General features: G+C 40.3%; 1 protein-coding gene across 1 annotated transcript in view; it reads right to left on the bottom strand.

Moving 5' to 3' along the window:
• Nucleotides 1–5,411: 5,411 nt before the first annotated feature.
• Nucleotides 5,412–20,397, bottom strand: part of fer (FER tyrosine kinase) — a 146,358-nt gene continuing 131,372 nt past the window's right edge. The window contains exons 16-19 of the mRNA XM_033017393.1: nucleotides 19,829–19,952; nucleotides 15,249–15,403; nucleotides 11,547–11,669; nucleotides 5,412–6,543 (exon numbers count right to left, since the gene is read on the bottom strand). Coding sequence (XP_032873284.1) covers nucleotides 6,404–6,543; nucleotides 11,547–11,669; nucleotides 15,249–15,403; nucleotides 19,829–19,952 — 542 coding nt within the window. The 3' untranslated portion in view covers nucleotides 5,412–6,403. The remainder of the gene's footprint in view (nucleotides 6,544–11,546; nucleotides 11,670–15,248; nucleotides 15,404–19,828; nucleotides 19,953–20,397) is intronic.

Here is a 20,397-nt window from a genome sequence, read left to right as displayed (position 1 = left end):
ACACAGAAAAGTGAAGGGTTATAGCCACTGGGCTATAACCAGTGTGAATGCTCACAACAATGGGACATGAGGCAAGTTAGATCTTTACCTTAAAACACCGACTTTAAAAGTAACCAAACATTCTACATTTGTATATAGTCACAATAACATTATAGCATTGGGGCGTGTGCATCATAGTTTTCTTAGAAGGAGTGCAATAAAGAAGGTACAAATTGATGGGGCATTTCAAACTTTTAAAAAAGGGTAGCTGGAAATTTGAAGGAAAAACAGAAATGCAGGAACTACTCAGCAGGTTTTATAGATAGTTTTATAGCAGTTTTGTAGATAGTAACAGAGTTAATGTTTGGGTAAACATTTTCCTCAATGGATGCTGAACATCCCAGTTGTTTTTATTATTATGGGCTTGTGAAAACTAGAATGAAGGTTCAAACTATCAAAATCCATAGGTATAGCAATAAAAGAATAGTTAACTCCCATTCATCCAAATTTGAATTCAATCTTTGACCCAATGCTGCAAAGCCAGTTTATTAATTCTTATACCAATTGGACAAGTGACTAAAATATTCAGAGGTCTGGGCATCAAAATATTATGATAAGCGGACTGCACGATGCATACCACCTCCCAAATGTTTTTCTTTTGTTTGCATTTACCAATTGAATGTTAAAATCTTACAACTTCACAAACTGAACCAAACTTCAGTTTGTATCTCTATTAGGAATTCCTTTCAAAGGACAGTTGCTACTGCAAGTCTCCTAAAGAGGCCCAATTTCAAAGGATTTTAATCTCGTAGAGGGTGAAAAATAGCTTTTTGTGGCAGTGAAAAAGCCACGTTAATTTCAAAACACACCAATGATTTCATTATGCACTTATTTTCCTCTAAATGGAAATGTAACTGCAATTGATTTAGGTATGTACTGTTTTAATAATTTTCATTCATGTCTAGAAAATGCTATTGATGTTTAATGTGATTATATGACATTTTCTCTTGAAGTTAATGCATATTTTAGGACTTTGTGGGCACAGTACAAACAACATTGTCCATAAAATCGAAGCCCCACGGTATGGGATTACTGACTTTACTGTGATTTCAAAATTGATAACAGTAGTGTGATTTTTGAGGAAAACAAAACTGCACTGAGCACCAAGATCAACTGTTTAAAAATACTGACAATTCTGTAAACACTTTTTTTCCTGCACTGACTCCTTTACTGGGGAACTTGCCAAGCAAGTCTAGTATGGCTATATGGGTGAAGCTGAGGAACAAGAAAGGGATGATCGTTTTGTTGGGGGTGTACTACAGACCCCCGAATCAATGGGAATTAGAAGAACAAATGTGCCGGGAGATTGCAGACAGCTGCAGGTCAAAAAGGTTGTTGTAGTAGGGGATTTTAACTTTCCCAATATAGACTGGGAAAATCATAGCGTGAAGGGTTTAGATGGGGTGCAATTCCTCAAGTGTTCAGGAGAGTTTTCTTGAGCAGTATGTGGAGGCCCCCACATGTGAGAGGGCAACGCTGGATCGAGTATTGGGAAATTGGGAAGGGCAAGTTAATGAAGTGTGTGTGGAGGAGCCTTTTGGGGTCAGTGACCACAGTTTGATTCGTTTTAAGATAGTTATAGATAGGGACGGACAGGGTCCACATTTAAAATGCTCATCTGGGGGAAAGGTCAACTTTGAGGGTGTGAGAGAAGGTCTTGCTCAAGTTGACAGGTGCAGGTTATTTGAGGGGAAAGGAACATCGGCCAAGTGTGATGTTTTTAAAAGTGTGCTGACAAAAGCTCAGGATGTGTACGTCCCCATTAGAGTGAAGGGCAAAGCAGGCAAACATAAGGAGGCTTGGCTGAAGAAGGAAATTAAGACGTTCGTCAAAAACAAGAAGGATGCATGGGACAGGTATACGCAGCTGGGATCAAGTGCATCCCTGGAGGAGTTACGGGAACTAAGGAATAAACTAAAAAAGGAAATCAGACGGGGAAAAATGAGCCAGGAGATAGCTCTTGCGGGTAGAAACATAGAATATAGGTGCAGGAGGAGGCCATTTGGTCCTTCGAGCTAGCACCGCCATTCATTGTAATCATGGCTGATCGTCCCCTATCAATAACCCGTGCCTGCCTTCTCCCCATATCGCTTGACTCCACTACCCCGAGAGCTCTATCTAACTCTCTCTTAAATCCATCCAGTGACTTGGCCTCCACTGCCCTCTGTGGCAGGGAATTCCATGAATTCACAACTCTCTGGGTGAAAAAGTTTATAGAAACACAGGGTAGCATTAAGGACAATCCCAAAAGATTTTATAAATATATAAGGCGGAAAAGGGCAACTAGAGAGAGAGTGGGACCCCTCAGGAAATAAAGCGGTCACCTCTGTGTGGAGTCACAGGAGATGGGCAAGGTCCTAAATGAGTATTTTTGCTCTGTATTTACCGAGGGGAAAGACAGTAGGACGGAGGAAATTGGAGCAGTCACTCGAAGTGTCTTGAGGCCAGTCAGGGTTACCGCTGAAGAAGTACTGAAGGTACTGTCATGTTTGATGGTAGACAAATCCCCAGGGCCTGATCAGATATATCCGAGGAAATTGCGGGAAACTAGAGAGGAAATTGCGGGGGCCCTGGATGAAATTTTCAAGTCGTCCTTAAATGCAGGAGAGGTGCCGGAAGACTGGAGGATGGCAAATGTTGTGCCTCTTTTCAAGAAGGGCGGCAGGGAAAATGCTGGGAACTATAGGCCGGTGAGCTTAACATCTGTAGTTGGAAAGTTACTAGAGAGTATTCTGAGGGATAAGTTATACAGGTATTTGGATGGGCAAGGGCTGATTAGGGATAGTCAGCAAGATTTTGTACATGGGAGGTCGTGTCTCACAAATCTGATTAATTTTTTTGAAGACATGAGCAAAAAGGTCGATGAGGGCAGAGCTGTAGATGTTGTTTACATGGATTTCTGTAAGCTGTTCGACAAGGTTCCACATGGTAGGCTGCCCTGGAAGGTTAGATTGCATGGGATCCAAGGAGAGGTAGCTGAATGGATAGCAAATTGGCTCCATGGAAGGAAGCAGTGGGTGATTGTGGAAGGTTGCTTCTTGGACTGGAAACCTGTGACTAGTGGTGTGCCTCAGGGTTCGGTGCTGGGCCCGTTACTGTTTGTCATCTACATCAATGATTTGGATGAGAATATACAGGGCAAGATTAACAAGTTTGCTGATACAAAAGTGAGCGGTTTTGCAGACAGTGAAGATGGTTGTGAAAGATTGCAGCAGGATCTGGATCGATTAGCCAGGTGGGCAGAATTTAATACAGAGAAGTGTGAGTTATTGCTTTTTGGGATGTCGAACAAGGGCAGGACCTGCACAGTAAATGGTAGGCCTCTGGGTAGTGTTGTAGAGCAGAGGGATCTAGGTGTACACGTACATGGTTCCTTGAAGGTTGAGTCGCAGGTAGATAAGGTGGTCAAAAAGGCTTTTGGCACTTTGGCCTTCATCAGTCAGAGTATTGAGTATAGAAGTTGGGAAGTCATGTTGCAGTTGTATAAGACGTTGGTGAGACCACATTTAGAATATTGTGTTCAGTTCTGGGCACCATGTTATGGGGAAGATATTGTCAAGCCTGAAAGGGTTCAGAAAAGATTTACGAGAATGTAGCCTGGACTAGAGGGTGTGAGCTATAGAGAGAGGTTGAGTAGGTTGGGTCTCTATTCCATGGAGCGCAGGAGGATGAGGGGTGATCTTATAGAGGTATACAAAATCATGAGAGGAATAGATCGGGTTGACGCACAGTCTCTTGCCCAGAGTAGGAGAATCGAGGACCAGAGGACATAGATTCAAGGTGAAGGGGGAAAGATTTAATAGGAATCCGAAGGGTAACTTTTTCCACACAAAGGGTGGTGGGTGTATGGAACATGCTGCCAGAGGAGGTAGTTGAGGCTGGGACTATCCCATCGTTTAAGAAACAGTTAGACAGGTACATGGATAGGACAGGTTTGGAGGTATATGGATCAAGTGCAGGCAAGTGGGACTAGTGTAGCTGAGACATTGTTGGTCGGTGTGGGTGAGTTGGGCCAAAGGGCCTGTTTCAACACTGTACACTCTATGACATTAATTTTTCATGTGCAAAGCTAAGTTTGCCTTGGAAACAGTGCAATGAAGGCAAGTAAATATTTACCAAGTGGAAGTCTTGGGGTATAAATGTAAACTTCACTCTTTTTAAAACAAAAGCCCTTATATTGGATTAGTTAATAAACTTCAAATAATATCAGTAGCTGTTAAATAACAATGTTACAAAAATTCAATAAATGCTGCACAAAGTACTCAAAATATACTTAGTACAGCTTATTTAGATTCTATTCAGTAATTCCACAGAATCTGAAACCATAAAATTCCTATATATCGTACTGATGTTTACAAGACAGGTTTAGTTTTAAAACAATTGTAAATCACATTATTTTTCACAAATTCCAAAATTCTCAAAGACCAATATTGCCGAAAGACATAATTCAAACTGAAAGATACATCAATTCATACTTGTAAACATGTTTGGAAAATAGAACAACAGAAATTTTAAACTGGCAAATTTGGAAGAATCACAAATGGTCCCATGATTTACTGTCCAGCTTTTCAAAGCGTTCTGTATGTGGTTGAACAGTAGAGCATTCAGTTTTATAGTTCAGTGAGTGAGATTTTCAGAAGCGATATAGGGAACTATCCTGTTCTCATGTCCAAGCACCATAAAGGACAAAATTTTCTTTGCAAAATAATCATGCAAAACAACACACTATTAGTGAAGCATACAGGGCCCATCAGAGGAGCTAAGTTATCATTGTTACACAAATTAATCTTTATTTCAGTAATATTTTCTGAAATATTTCCTTTAGAACTGTGTGGAAGGAGTTCTGAAATTTTCCACCAGTTTTCAATATGGTCAGAGCAAAGAAGAGATAAATTTTGAAAACTGCATTTGAAATTACCCTTAAAGAACTGTATCAGGTAATGAATGTGTGGTAAATGGATTACGGTTTGAAACATAACAGCTTCCTTATCACCTAACCATGGTGAGAGGTGATGCCTATACGACAGCTGCAAAGATTCATATTGAAATAAAGCTTTGGTGGGACAGGATGTGATCTTTTCTATGGAAAAATCTCCAGCTGACTTGCTCGTCTCAAGCCATACGCAAGTTAGTGCTGCCTTAACAACAAATAATGGTTTTGGAAATCTGTGTAAAGCAGCCGAAACATGCGTCATGTTTCAATCATGCAACAATGTGGTAAGTACAATTTAAATAATTAAATGTTATATCTTATCGCTAAAACATTGTTGCCAAGTGGTGTTTTGTTTTAATCCGCAACAAAGAGCAACAGACATTCAACTCTTTACCCACTGCATCATTTTCAACCTCGAATGATTATCAAAGTCAACAACTGCAGTTTTAATTTGGATTATTTTAGAACAGTTCCAAATTAGGAAACATTGCAATGCTCAAAGCAAGCTTTCTATACCGGTAATTCTTTTGAATAATTAATTATTAGCAATCGTTAATTCATATTCTGAGAAAACAGGAAAAGCAGTTAATACTCAAAGGGTTAACATTCAGCAGTGATACATAAATAGCAAAACAATATTGTCACTATTAAAGATTGGCAAAATGCCTAGTTTTGTTTAGAAATTTTCAAATCTTTTAAGTTTAGTGTAAGGTACCCTTGTAAGCGGTAAGATCAAAGATATCAAGACTGAAATAAATGAAAAAACAATTTTAACATTTGTTTAGAAGCCATAGGGACCTTGCACAGTTCAGAATTTCAGGATGCTGAAGTACATCATGGAAGGGTTTTCTTAATATTTGTATCATCTGGAACACCACAAATTATATGCAATGATAATCGATCACAACATGAGATTACTGCAAAGCCCTTTTACTGGGGTCTCTGATTTAGATATGCAATCGAGTTATTTTTGTGCTTTTTATAGCAACATGGGTCTAAATATCCTGATCCAGGAATATTTTTCCTGTTAGAATGTTGTAAATTCTACAATACCAATTAAAAATAGACCAGCTTGTACTTAGTTCCACAGAAAATCTCAATGTTTCATTTCAACAACAACCCACATGAATGCACCAAAATCTCCCATGCTTTACTTACATTTTATAAGGAGATATTGTGAAAATATTTTGCAATTATCTCTTTTTTAATGGATTGGAAATGTATTTCTCCATAATGTACTTTACCATTATTTACAGGCCAGAATAACATGAAATAAATGATTATAAACTGTAAATAAATGATATGCTGGTGCAATATAAATGTTTACATAATTTTAATTACAATATGTGGGAGGAAAATTGTTATTTCCTGATCTTTTTGCTTCACTTCTTGAATACTGAATTTTCTACAGTCAGCATTTACTCCATGCCACTACATTGCCTTCTTGATACCCAGGAGTTCTTTGTGTATATCACTGAAATTTGGTCTGTTTTCTGGTTTGTATTCCCAACATTTCAGCATTAAGCTGTAGACGTCCTCTGGACACTTCTGCGGTGCTGACATCCTGTAACCTGAGCAAATTGTAAGGTATATTTTAAATTTTGCAATGCTCTCGGCACTTCCAAATTGTGCTTCAAAGACAAGGCAAATATTGCAATTTAGGAGTGGGGGGGGGGGGGGGGGGGTAAGTTCTCCTCTGTTTCATAATCAATGCTAGGATGGACACCCTTCCCCTTTCCAAAGAGATTGTTCTCCATGGAGTGAAATGGAGGGCAGTGTTGGGGTAATTAGCAAGTGGGAAATAAATTAGACAACTTGTGCATATGTTTAATGTAGATACATCAATCCATAAAGTTTTTTTGAGTGATATGAATCTGATTGAGGGAATGAATAAAAAAATGTATTACTGATGTTCAATTACTATAAATCAAGCCATAATTTTTCTAAATTTAAGGAACAACATCTTAAAATAATGTATCATCACTGGTCCGAAGCACTAAATATTGAATATAGCACTTGGATAAATAAACAGGAGACATAAGGAAAGGCAGATGATGATTTACAAAAAAAGTCACAAAGTGCTTGAGTAACTTAGTGGGTCAGGCAGCATCTCTGGAGAACATGGATAGCGACGTTTTGAGTCTGGACCCTTCTTCAGACTGATTGTAGTAAGGGGGAGAAAGCTGGAAGAGAGGTTGGGGTGGGAAAAGGCTTGGCGAGTGATGGGCGAATACAGCTGAGGGGGGTTTTGTTTGGTAGAAGTTTGAACAAAGGCCAGTGATGAAAAGAAAAAAAGGTAGTGAGATAAGAGGCATGAAATGGGAAGCCAGAGGAAGGAATATGGGTGGAAAGAGAAACAGAGAAATGGGTGCACAACAAGGTGGGTCACAGGGAAGTGGAGGAGCGAGGGGCAGGGAGAGGGAGGTGTTTAAGGTTAGTTACCCAAAATGGAAGAATTCAATGCTCATACTATTGAGTTGTAAGCTACCCAAACAGAATACAAGGTGCTGTTCCTCCAGTTTGCATGTGGCCTCACTCTGGCAATGGAGGAGGCCCTAGACAGAAAGGCAAGTATGAGAATGGGAAGTGTGAGATCGTTCCTTGGCTCACTCATCAATTCCCACCCAAACCACCCCCTCCCCTATAACTGCAGGAGATTTAACATCTGTCCCTATACCTCCTCCTCCACATCCATCCACGGATCCCAGCAGCTCATCTACTGCATTTGGTTCTCCCAATGTGCCCTCCATCAGTGAGGCTAAAGGTAGAATAGGTGATTGTTTTTTTTAATATATATAAAGGGAAACAAGTAGAGTAGCTATGGAAACTATGAGATTCAAAGAAGAGGAAGTACTGACACTTTTGAGAAATATAAAAGTGGATAAGTCTCCAGGTCCGGACAGGATATTCCCATGAACATTGAGGGAAGTTAGTGTAGAAATAGCAGGGGATATGACAGAATATTTGACAGAAAGATTTCAAATGTCATTAGAAACGGGAATAGTGCCAGAGGATTGGCGTACTGCGCATGTTGTTCCATTGTTTAAAAAGGGGTCTAAGAATAAACCTAGCAATTATAGACCTGTTAGTTTGACGTCAGTGGTGGGCAAATTAATGGAAAGGATACTTAGAGATAATATATATAAGCATCTGGATAAACAGGGTCTGATTAGGAACAGTCAACATGGATTTGTGCCTGGAAGGTCATGTTTGACTAATCTTCTTGAATTTTTTGAAGAGATTACTCGGGAAATTGATGAGGGTAAAGCAGTGGATATTGTATATATGGACTTCAGTAAGGCCTTTGACAAGGTTCCTCACGGAAGGTTGGTTAAGAAGGTTCAATTGGTGGGTATTAATGGTGGAGTAGCAAGATGGATTCAACAGTGGCTGAATGGGAGATGCCAGAGAGAAATGGTGGATGGTTGTTTGTCAGGTTGGAGGCCAGTGACTAGTGGGGTGCCACAGGGATCTGTGTTGGGTCCACTGTTGTTTGTCATGCACATCAATGATCTGGATGATTGTGTGGTAAATTGGATTAGTAAGTATGCAGATGATACTAAGATAGGTGCGGTTGTGGATAATGAAGTAGATTTTCAAAGTCTACAGAGAGATTTATGCCAGTTGGAAGAGTGGGCTGAAAGATGGCAGATGGAGTTTAATGCTGATAAGTGTGAGGTGCTACATCTTGGCAGGACAAATCAAAATAGGACGTACATGGTAAATGGTAGGGAATTGAAGAATGCAGGTGAACAGAGGGATCTGGGAATAACTGTGCACAGTTCCCTGAAAGTGGAATCTCATGTAGATAGGGTGGTTAAAGAAAGCTTAAGGTGTGCTGGCCTTTAGAAATCAGAGCATTGAGTATAGAAGTTGGGATGTAATGTTAAAATTGTACAAGGCATTGGTGAGGCCAATTCTGGAGTATGGTGTACAATTTTGGTTGCCTAATTATAGGAAGGATGTTACCAAAATAGAGAGAGTACAGAGGAGATTTACTAGAATGTTGCCTGGGTTTCAGCAACTAAGTTACAGAGAAAGGTTGAACAAGTTAGGGCTTTATTCTTTGGAGCGCAGAAGGTTAAGGGGGGACTTGATAGAGATCTTTAAAATGATGAGAGGGATAGACAGAGTTGACGTGGATAAGCTTTTCCCACTGAGAGTAGGGAAGATTCAAACAAGGGGACATGACTTGAGAATTAAGGGACAGAAGTTCAGGGGTAACATGAGGGAGAACTTCTTTACTCAGAGTGGTGGCTGTGTGGAATGAGCTTCCAGTGAAGTTGGTGGAGGCAGGTTCGTTTTTATCATTTAAAAATAAATTGGATAGTTATATGGACGGGAAAGGAATGGAGGGTTATGGTCTGAGCGCAGGTATATGGGACTAGGGGAGAATACGTATTCGGCACGGACTAGAAGGGTCGAGATGGCCTGTTTCCGTGCTGTAATTGTTATATGGTTATACACACGAGTCATTTGTAAGCACTCAATCATAATGTCTAAGTATTTATAATATTCAAAGTATATTTAACAACTGCAGGAATGACTGAATGAAACAAATTAATTAAGCCCGATACAGTTTTAAGCTATACATTACGCAAAATGTTTAGACCACAGATTTCATCGATAATGATAGGACATACACCTTTCATCACTTCCATATTTAGGAGCAACAGACAACATACCGTATTTCCCGGCAATGAAGACGCTATTTCTTACCCAAAAATAAGGCATGAAAAGTTACCTGCGTCTTGGAGGTCGAAGGTTAGGTTGTTAGCCAAGAAAGATAGACTTGGCTTTCCCTCAGTACAGCAACATCAAGAACGGTGTTGCTGTACTGAGGGATAGCCACAATGCGGCGCTCCGGGCACGGAGCCAGCGCATTGTGGACGGGGAGGGAAGTAGCTCGGGTGGCTGCGAGCTCATGTCAGCCGCTTCCTGCAAATTCTTAAAATTCCGACTGCCGCCGGGAGCAGGACATGGCCTCACTTGCTGTGCTGGGTGACACGGCATGGCATTCACTGCCCGGTCCCTGTCTTTCAAGAGCAAAGATCATAGAGCGGAGCGGGTCAGCGGGCGCTGGATAACAGGACAGCGGGCGGTAATGATAAAACCGAATTAAGTTAAAAATATAAGAAGATATTAAATTGGTTTCTGGGCTAGTTTACAGCTTATATTTAGTCTCAAATTAGGCCTGCCTCAGGTTGCGGTGTATTGAGATAATCCCAAGTGACAAGAGAGGAAACAGAGAAGGGGCTAGATTGATCTCTTTGATGTAAAATGCCTGGCACCAAATGTCCGATGTTTATGAGGGAGGAGGTGACGGGAGAGGAGAAGCTGGATTGATCTAAGGGATTGTGACAAAATGCCTTTGATGTGATGCATTCTGTAGAAACCTTTATTTTCCTGTACCTCTGACCATGACTAATGTCTGTGGAATGTGCTAGGGTGACAAAAAAACACTATATAATACGATGTAATTCTGTTGTTCAGGGAAGTGGATGAGGACGGTGAAGTGTCTGTAATTGCTCACTTGACAGAGTTCTCCCTCCCTTCCATCGGCTGATAATAAGTAAAGATTTGAACTGGTCTACCAAACAGTTTGTGTGTTGTCTGTTTATTAAGAAGCGAACCTGTTTAGTTGTTATAATAAGTAACTTTTTTTCAGTAGAGCTCACTCCTGTGTCAGCGCTAGTAACCTCAATTGGTCCCTTGATCGTGCTGACACAGGAGTAAGCTCCACCGCCCGCTGTCCTGTCATCCGTCGCCCGCTGACCCACTCCGCCCTATGATCTTTGCTCTTGAGCTGGTCCCCTCACTGTCCGGTCGCGGCGGTCGCTCGCAGCCACCCGAGGTACTTCCCTCCCCGGCCACAATGTGGTGGCTCCGCGCCCGGAGCGCCGCTGCAGCGGTGAGTGAGTTGCTGGCATGATCCCCGACCCCCTCTTTCTCAACGCTCCTGCCCGTGCTGACCCGGGCCAGACTCCCCACACGCTGTGAAAGGAACTCTCCGCCCAAAACGTTCAAAATTTAGCAACTCAAAATGGGGTACGTCTTCGACGCAGGTGTGTCTTCATTGCCGGGAAATACAGTACTTGCCTTATAGCTCCAGAGACCCAGGTTCGGTCTTCACTTTGGTTCTAAGTGGCAGAATTTGGACATTCTCTTCCTGACCATGGGTTTCCTTCAACACGCCAAAGATATGCCAGCCATATAAGTTTCCAATTAATTGTGGGGAAGAGGGGGTTAATGGGAAAATGCAACAATGGGTATGTGAGAGAGAGATAAGAGATACTATACAAAGAAGTAATAAGAAGGGGGATGATCCCTTGGGAGATGGCATGACCCCAATTGGTCAAAGATGTTGGTTTAAGTATAAATAAGACTTCAGAGCTTGGAAAGTATTTTACTGCAGCCTATAGGGGAAGAAAAGTTTTTTTTTTTTAAACTTACATTGCACACAATTTACAGGAAAATAAAAAGAAGAAACACAGCCGGTTTATTGCTTGTCATGGATTTTATGCAAAGTTGATCCCCATTATTAAAGTTTTGAAGTTGATGTTCTTAATTTTACCTTTTTCAACCTGCTCTCGTGCCTGTTGATTGGTCATTCCAGGATATGGACATACGCCCATGCTAAATGTCTCCCATAAGAGTATCCCAAAGCTCCAGACATCACTCTCTGAACTGTATCGTCCTGCAACAGAACATCATTTCAAATGTCTCGTCATTTATTTTGCACATTGAAAGTGTGTTTGCATTATATTAATGAATAATTTAAAGTAAATACACCTGATTTTATTACAAAGGTCTAGAGATATCTGCATATGACTTTTATTTTGCAGAGAAGGGATGGGAATGTGGCATCCCATTTCTCTCATAATTGCCAGCTCTTACTGGATACAATTCTTCCCTTTAATAATATCCAATTTTAGACATCATTATGGGGAGGGTCTACAGCAATTTAGAGTAGCACTAGACAAAGTGGGACCCGTTGGGTCCCCGTCACATGGGAGGCCTGGTCCTCCAACGCAAGCCGTTCCCCCAATGCAATATTCCACCACTCACCCGTTCCCCTAACCCAACCCGTTCCTCCAACGCAATATTCTACCACTCACCCATAGCTCCCAACTGTGCAGGAGCGGCTCATTTCCCCTTATCCCCCAGCATTCCCTTCTCCTCCTCTTCACCCTCCGTCTTTTAAACTTTTAAAAATGGACTTTTCACTTTTGTGCAAAATCCAATTGCACTTGCTGCCAGGACTCAGTGTCCTGTGATTTACAACATTGTAACGGGCAGGGCCAGCAAGTGCAATTGGATTTTGTTTTACAGTAAAAAGTTAAGTCGGCAGTTTTTGTAAATGAGATCCCATTGTGACGTCATAGCTGCTAACTGCCACTGCAAATTCAAATGATTTTTCTCAAACTGGATTTTGTAAAGTTAACAATGTGAATAACTTGTAAAATATGCCATCAATCTGCGAGTAAGGTGGTCCAAAAATTGTAGCCCTATACGTTTTGGCATAATTCAGGGCATGACTCACAGACAGACACGCAAACTCAGAAACAAACAAGATGAGAGTTTTAGTAATATATAGATACTCCATAAAAAAAAGATACAAAGTGCCCAAGTAACACAGTTTCAGGTGATGTTTCAGTTTGGGACCAATCAATCTCAAGCAGGGTCCCAACCTGAAACGTCACCATCCATGTACTCCAGAGATGCTGCCTGACCCACTGGGTTACTCCAGCACTGCGTCTTTTTTGTAAAACCAGTATCTGCAGTTCCTTGTTTCAACATAATCTAGACGTGTTCATGAGTTTAACTAAACTTAGGCTGGATTCAGAGAACAGTGATCCTGGGTGAGATTTTCTGCCCTTGAACTGGGGTGCTGATGTCAACTGAGTTACTCCTATTGAGATTATCTAAATCAGCCCAGATGTTAAGATCAATAATTCAATCACTATCTGTGCTGTTAGCATATCTCAGTGGAGAGCTGAACCATGTAAACTACTAACAGCAGAGACCAAAACCAGTCTTTAGAATTGAATTCCACTCTGAGACTACAACTAATGTACCGAATCATTGTTGATTTCTTAGAAATCTGCTTTTTAAAAATGAACTAATTGATAGAAATAAGCAAGCTGTTGCAAATATTTGCATCTGTCTGAAGTATCCTGAGCCAAACAAAGACTGCTGCACAATTTAGCCTACTAATTTAAATCACAATCAAAAGAGCACAGTGGCACCACTGGTAGAACTGCTACCCCATATTGCCAGTGAGTTGGGGTCAATCCCAAACTCAGGTTCTGCCTTTGTGGAGTTTGCATGTTCTCCCTGTGACTGCATGGGTTTCCTCCGGATGCTCTGGTTTCCTTCCATATCCCAAAGATGTGTGGGTTTGTCGGTTAATTGGCCTCTGTAAATAACCCCTAGTGTTTAGGAAGTGGATGAGATAGTGTGATAACATAGAACTGGAAATGGATGGTCAATGGTCGGCATGGACTCGGTAGGTCGAAAGGCCTAAATCCATGTTATATATATATATATGATTCTTTAAACCGAACAATTTCTTGTACATGTAAGTAGTGTTTTGCTCACTTTACAAGATTTATTTTCAGTAATCTGCTTTCTATAGATTGATAGCTGGAAGGTTTTGAGATAAATAGAGATTTGATTGGCCAAAACAAAAACACACGCACTATTTGTTATTTTTATATAAACAGGAATAGAAGCCAATTCCTCTTGTAACCTTGTCACCTCATAATATTATTAACGTTTATAACTACATTTTTTTAGTTTTGAATGATGCATGTTCAGTCAATTACAATCGAGTTTAGGTAGCAGATGCCTAAGAATAAAATAAACCAATTCAGCTCTATGTACCTGATCTTTTCTTCTGCCAAGCCAATTTAAATGTAATCCTCCTGTCCTACTGTTCTGTATTGTTTATATATTCATACCACAACTTTAATGTAAGAAAATTCTACAAGGCTTCACAAAATAAACTATCTTGCAGAATAGGCAGGAGACGATTAATTACATAATATAATAGAATAAGGAGAGGCAATATCGAATAAATGATATATGAATAAAAGATGTATGCAGCAATAGAATGATCTAGTTATTTGTATAAATTATTATTTGCAAGTAGGACTGATTGAAATAATTGACAAATGAGATGGGATCATGGACGTTATAAATAAAGAGTACAAAAGCAGGGAAGCTGGCCTCAATCACAATTGTTTAAAAAAAGTTTGGTCATTACTACATCCCATTCTGGTCTGGATGGACTAGAATGGTTCCAGCAATGAGGATAGTAATTAACAAGGATAGACGGGAGAAACTAGTATGATGCAAGAAGATCATGGAAGATGGTAGACATTCTTGCTAATGAGGGTGTGCAGCATAGGTTTACAAGGTTAATTCCCGGGATGGCGGGACTGTCATATGCTGAGAGAATGGAGCAGCTGGGCTTGTACACTCTGGAGTTTAGAAGGATGAGAGGGTATTTCATTGAAACATATAAGATTGTTAAGGGTTTGGACACACTAGAGGCAGGAAACATGTTCCCGGTGTTGGGGGAGTCCAGAACCAGGGGCCACAGTTTAAGAATAGGGAGTAAGCCATTTAGAATGGAGACGAGGAAAAACTTTTTCTCACAGAGATTGGTGAGTCTGTGGAATTCCCTGCCTCAGAGGGCGGTGGAGGCAGATTCTCTGGATGCTTTCAAAAGAGAGCTAGATAGGGCTCTTAAAAATAGCGGAGTCAGGGGATATGGGGAGAAAGCAGGAATGGGGTACTGATTGGGGATGATCAGCCATGATCACATTGAATGGCTGGCTCGAAGGGCCGAATGGCCTACTCCTGCACCTATTGTCTATTCTGAATGGGCATATAGAGGGAAGCTATTCCCATCTGCAGATGGTGCAAGGACTAGGGATAGAGTTTCAAAGTGAAGGGCAGAAGGGGAAAGGTGAAGACATTTTTTATGAAGGAAGTAATTGCAAGTTAAAACAAAGGGCACTAAGGAAACAATCAATCACAATTTTCAAATGGGATTTGGTGATGCACCTGAGGGAAAAATCATTTACAGGATTAAAGGGAGAGAGCTTGGGAAAGGAATGACTGAATTATACAATAAGGAGCCAGCACAGACTCCATGGGCTGAAAGAACTCTTCCTTTGCCATAATAATACGAAACTGATTACAACTTAGTGGGAATTGTACACAGTCGCATTTTTACATTTTCAAACACACTACATAAAACCTTTACCATAATTTAACGCTTCGGGGGCTGTCCATTTGATTGGAATCTGCTTCAAGCCAGATGATGAATAAATTCCATCATCTTCCTGTCTCGACATGCCAAAGTCACTGATTTTCAGTACATTACCATCACTCACAAGACAGTTTCTAGCAGCTAGGTCTCTGTTGGAAATAAAAAAAGATAAGACAATTGACTTGATCGATTTTATAAACTGAGCTAAGATGATGGATAAAATGTTTGCAATTTCAAGTGAATTATTTATTCCTAACTTCCTTCACTTAATAGCAATTATCTCGGTCTCATAGCATAAACGGCAATTTTCTTTCAAAGACTGTCTATTAATTCACACCTGGGCAACTTTTAAAATCATTTTTCTAGATTATATCTAAACCTCTTTCAAAGATGCCACTGAAACAGCTTACAGTCCCTCATGCCCTGCCCCCTTTCTCAAGCATGGAATTAAAAGATCAAACCTACATGGAATGAACAAAATATTGTTCTCATCTCCCCATAAATATGTTGACAATTGTCTTCAATGGATTACCAACTCTTATTTAGTTTCTCCTCTATCAAAACACAACAATTTTGAACACTTCTCAGCTTTCTGTTAAATCTACAAGAAGGTACATTTAACCCTTCATTGAACCTAACCAGACATTCTACCTGGAATCTTTTAAAAAAATAATCTCCCAAATTGTAAAATGAGAAAACTGCAAGAACATCTTTCTTGGTCACAAACTAGGTTGACCCAAGGACGCAACTAACATGTTATGTTTTCACCACAAAGAGTCTGCAGTAAGACTACAGAATTTCCATAGAATAAAAAAATAACTTCCTCGTTTGATATTGAGTCCAGCATAACAATTTTGTGTTGAAATTGGTTGACACAGGATTAATTGGGTTAATTGGAAAGAACAATTTCGGGGTGAGGAGATGATGTTGACCAACTGAGCAATTAGCTGCAAACCTGGGCAACTTGCAAAGAGAATGTGGACAGGTCCGATCAGCTGAGGGAAACTGAGGGGAACTAATTATCTGGACACGAGAAACTACAGGTGCTGGTTTACAAAAAAAGATACAAAGTGTTAGGGTAACAATGCTTAAGGCTGCATCTCTGGAGAACATGGATAGGTGACATTTTGGTCGGGTCCCTTCAGAATGAATATAATGGAGTGGGGAGAAATAAATTGAGTAATGAGGAAGGGTTAGTTAGCAGTCTTGTTGTACCCCTTGGGCAAGAGTGACCATAATATGGTTGAGTTCTTCATTAGGATGGAGAGTGACATTGTTAATTCAGAAACAATGGTTCTGAACTTAAAGAAAGGTAACTTTGAGGGTATGAGGTGAATTGGCCAAGATTGACTGGCAATTAATTCTAAAAGGGTTGACGGTGGATATGCAATGGAAGACATTTAAAGACTGCATGGATGAACTACAAAAATTGTTCATCCCAGTTTGGCAAAAGAATAAATCGGGGAAGGTAGTACATCCGTGGATAACAAGGGAAATCAGGGATAGTATCAAAGCGAAGGATGATGCGTACAAATTAGCCAGAAAAAGCAGCAATTCAGAGACCAGCAGAGGAGGACAAAGGGCTTAATTAGGAAAGGAAAAATAGATTATGAAAGAAAACTGGCAGGGAACATAAAAACTGACTGCAAAAGTTTTTATAGATATGTGAAAAGAAAGAGATTAGTTAAAACAAATGTAGGTCCCTTGCAGTCAGAAACAGGTGAGTTGATCATGGGGAACAAGGATATGGCGGACCAATTGAATAACTACTTTGGTTCCGTCTTCACTAAGGAAGACATAAATAATCTGCCGGAAATAGCAGGGGACCGCGGGTCAAAGGAGTTGGAGGAATTGAGTGAAATCCAGGTTAGCCGGGAAGTGGTGTTGGGTAAATTGAATGGATTAAAGGCCGATAAATCCCCAGGGCCAGATAAGCTTCATCCCAGAGTACTTAAGGAAGTAGCTCCAGAAATAGTGGATGCATTAGTAATAATCTTTCAAAACTCTTTAGATTCTGGAGTAGTTCCTGAGGATTGGCGGGTAGCAAACGTAACCCCACTTTTTAAGAAGGGAGGGAGAGAGAAAACGGGGAATTACAGACCAGTTAGTCTAAGATCGGTAGTGGGGAAACTGCTAGCGTCAGTTATTAAAGATGGGATAGCAGCACATTTGGAAAGTGGTGAAATCATTGGACAACGTCAGCATGGATTTACAAAAGGTAAATCATGTCTGACGAATCTTATAGAATTTTTCGAGGATGTAACTAGTAGCGTGGATAGGGGAGAACCAGTGGATGTGGTGTATCTGGACTTCCAGAAGGCTTTCGACAAGGTCCCACATAAGAGATTAGTATACAAACTTAAAGCACACGGCATTGGGGGTTCAGTATTGATGTGGATAGAGAACTGACTGGCAAACAGGAAGCAAAGAGTAGGAGTAAACGGGTCCTTTTCACAATGGCAGGCAGTGACTAGTGGGGTACCGCAAGGCTCAGTGCTGGGACCCCAGCTATTTATAATATATATTAATGATCTGGATGAGGGAATTGAAGGCAATATCTCCAAGTTTGCGGATGACACTAAGCTGGGGAGCAGTGTTAGCTGTGAGGAGGATGCTAGGAGACTGCAAGGTGACTTGGATAGGCTGGGTGAGTGGGCAAATGTTTGGCAGATGCAGTATAATGTGGATAAATGTGAGGTTAATCCATTTTGGTGGCAAAAACAGGAAAGCAGACTATTATCTAAATGGTGGCCGACTAGGAAAAGGGGAGATTCAGCTGAGACCTGGGTGTCATGGTACACCAGTCATTGAAAGTAGGCATGCAGGTGCAGCAGGCAGTGAAGAAAGCGAATGGTATGTTAGCTTTCATAGCAAAAGGATTTGAGTATAGGAGCAGGGAGGTTCTACTGCAGTTGTACAGGGTCTTGGTGAGACCACACCTGGAGTATTGCGTACAGTTTTGGTCTCCAAATCTGAGGAAGGACATTATTGCCATAGAGGGAGTGCAGAGAAGGTTCACCAGACTGATTCCTGGGATGTCAGGACTGTCTTATGAAGAAAGACTGGATAGACTTGGTTTATACTCTCTAGAATTTAGGAGATTGAGAGGGGATCTTATAGAAACTTATAAAATTCTTAAGGGGTTGGACAGGCTAGATGCAGGAATCTCTGGAACTCTCTGCCACAGAGGGTAGTCGAGGCCAGTTCATTGGCTATATTTAAGAGGGAGTTAGATGTGGCCCTTGTGGCTAAGGGGATCAGAGGGTATGGAGAGAAGGCAGGTACGGGATACTGAGTTGGATGATCAGCCATGATCATATTGAATGGCGGTGCAGGCTCGAAGGGCCGAATGGCCTACTCCTGCACCTAATTTCTATGTTTCTATGTTTCTATGAAAGCTCAAAGATAGGAGGGGCAGGACAAAACCTGGAGAGTGATAGATGGATACTGGTGAGGGAGGTTTTTGATAGGTAGATGTTTGGACAATGGCCAAGATGAAAAGAGAAAAGGTGTGAGATAAGGATAGAAGAGGTGCGAATTGTCAAGCCAGAGGAAGGAATTTGTGGAGGGGGAAAAATGGGTGCAAGTCCAGGTGGGACAAGGGGAAGATGGGTTGAAAAGAAAAGAAAAAAAGGGGGGCTATTTGTCAGTTAGTTACCTAAAATTGGAGAAATAAATGCTCATACCATTAGATTGTAAGATAACTAAGCAGAATATGAGGTGCTGTCCTTGCTGTTTGCACGTGAAGGAGGCCCAGGACAGAAAGTTCAGTATTGGAATGGAAAGAGGTGTTAAAAAGTTTAGCAACTGGGAGATCAAGCAGCCTTAGTGAGCCGAGCGCATGTGTTTAGCGAAACCTCTTTATAACGTTTATAGCATTTAAAAATCATATCACTAATAATTTGTAGCATAATATCTTATGCTATTCTTTGTATTCTTCATATTATTTTATATTATGTGAATTGTTACTTTGTTTCAATAAAAACCCTTTGGAAACAAGTTGTGCTGCTCTAAGTTGTGACTTGTTTATACCACTTGAATGGATTCAAGCCATATAAAGGCAATTGGAATCAGTAAAGGCTAGCTAAAACTATTAAAACCTAGAATCGATATACATAATACATCAGATTCATGGTAAACCACAATAAATTATTAGGCTGGTGGCTAATGCAAACTTCATCGTAGCTTATTGATATTCAGCCTGTGGTTGTTGAATGAACCAGAATCATTCACCGTAATAGAAAAATCTAAATTCTTCTAAAAGTGTAGTTTATGTTTAAACTCTCATATTAATAAAAATCTTCTAAAAATTTTAAATATTCACCCTGATCATATATGCATTGATATTCTCCACATTGCGTAAAGAAGTATCAGAGAACAAAATTTAGCACAGAAGGAATAACTAACCCTGTTACAAAAACTTTGCTTCTTTGTATTTTGTTAGCAATGCATATGCAGCATTTATTAATATAATTTAGTTTGTAGCTCATGAATAATGAAGAAGGTTGATTGCAAAAAGCAGTAACTCGATAGTACCTCTGGGCATAAAGTTATCATAATTCAGAATGTCTCACCTGTGAATGCAGTTTTTCCCTTCAAGATAAGCCATGCCAGCAGCAGCATCCAAAGACATCTTGACGAGCTGTTTCATTTTCATTTCATCTTTCTTTTTCCTTAAAAAAGTAAGGAAATCACCACCTATACAGAAAATAAAATGCAATCATGTATGACATCCTATCAACTTAAAGAGTTCTTAGCAATAGAAATGCAAGCTTTGAACTGAAATCGCTACCAATAATGCTGTAATTATAAAGAGCACTCTAAACATATTAAATCAATAACACTGGTTATCATCGTTTTACATCAATATTGTCCACTGTCCAGTTTTTCACACCAAAACATCATGTTCACAGCACAGGTTTTCCAGAATATATAACAACAAAAGCAGCAAATTTCTGCCTGGATAGTCATTGTGATCACTAAATCACAAAGTCACTAAACATACATTGTTGCAACAGATGGTTGTATTTAGCTTCTGAGATTGTTTCATTGAAGTCAGTGGGACTGAATTTGGGAGGCAGAGTACAACTCCTCTCAACACAGTGCAGCCAGTTTAGAGCTAAATGGTAGGCATCAAATTCTA

This window comes from Amblyraja radiata, chromosome 3 (genome assembly GCF_010909765.2).
Source record: "Amblyraja radiata isolate CabotCenter1 chromosome 3, sAmbRad1.1.pri, whole genome shotgun sequence".
NCBI classification, from domain to species: Eukaryota; Metazoa; Chordata; class Chondrichthyes; order Rajiformes; family Rajidae; genus Amblyraja; species Amblyraja radiata.
This window is presented reverse-complemented; position numbering and strand designations above follow the sequence as displayed.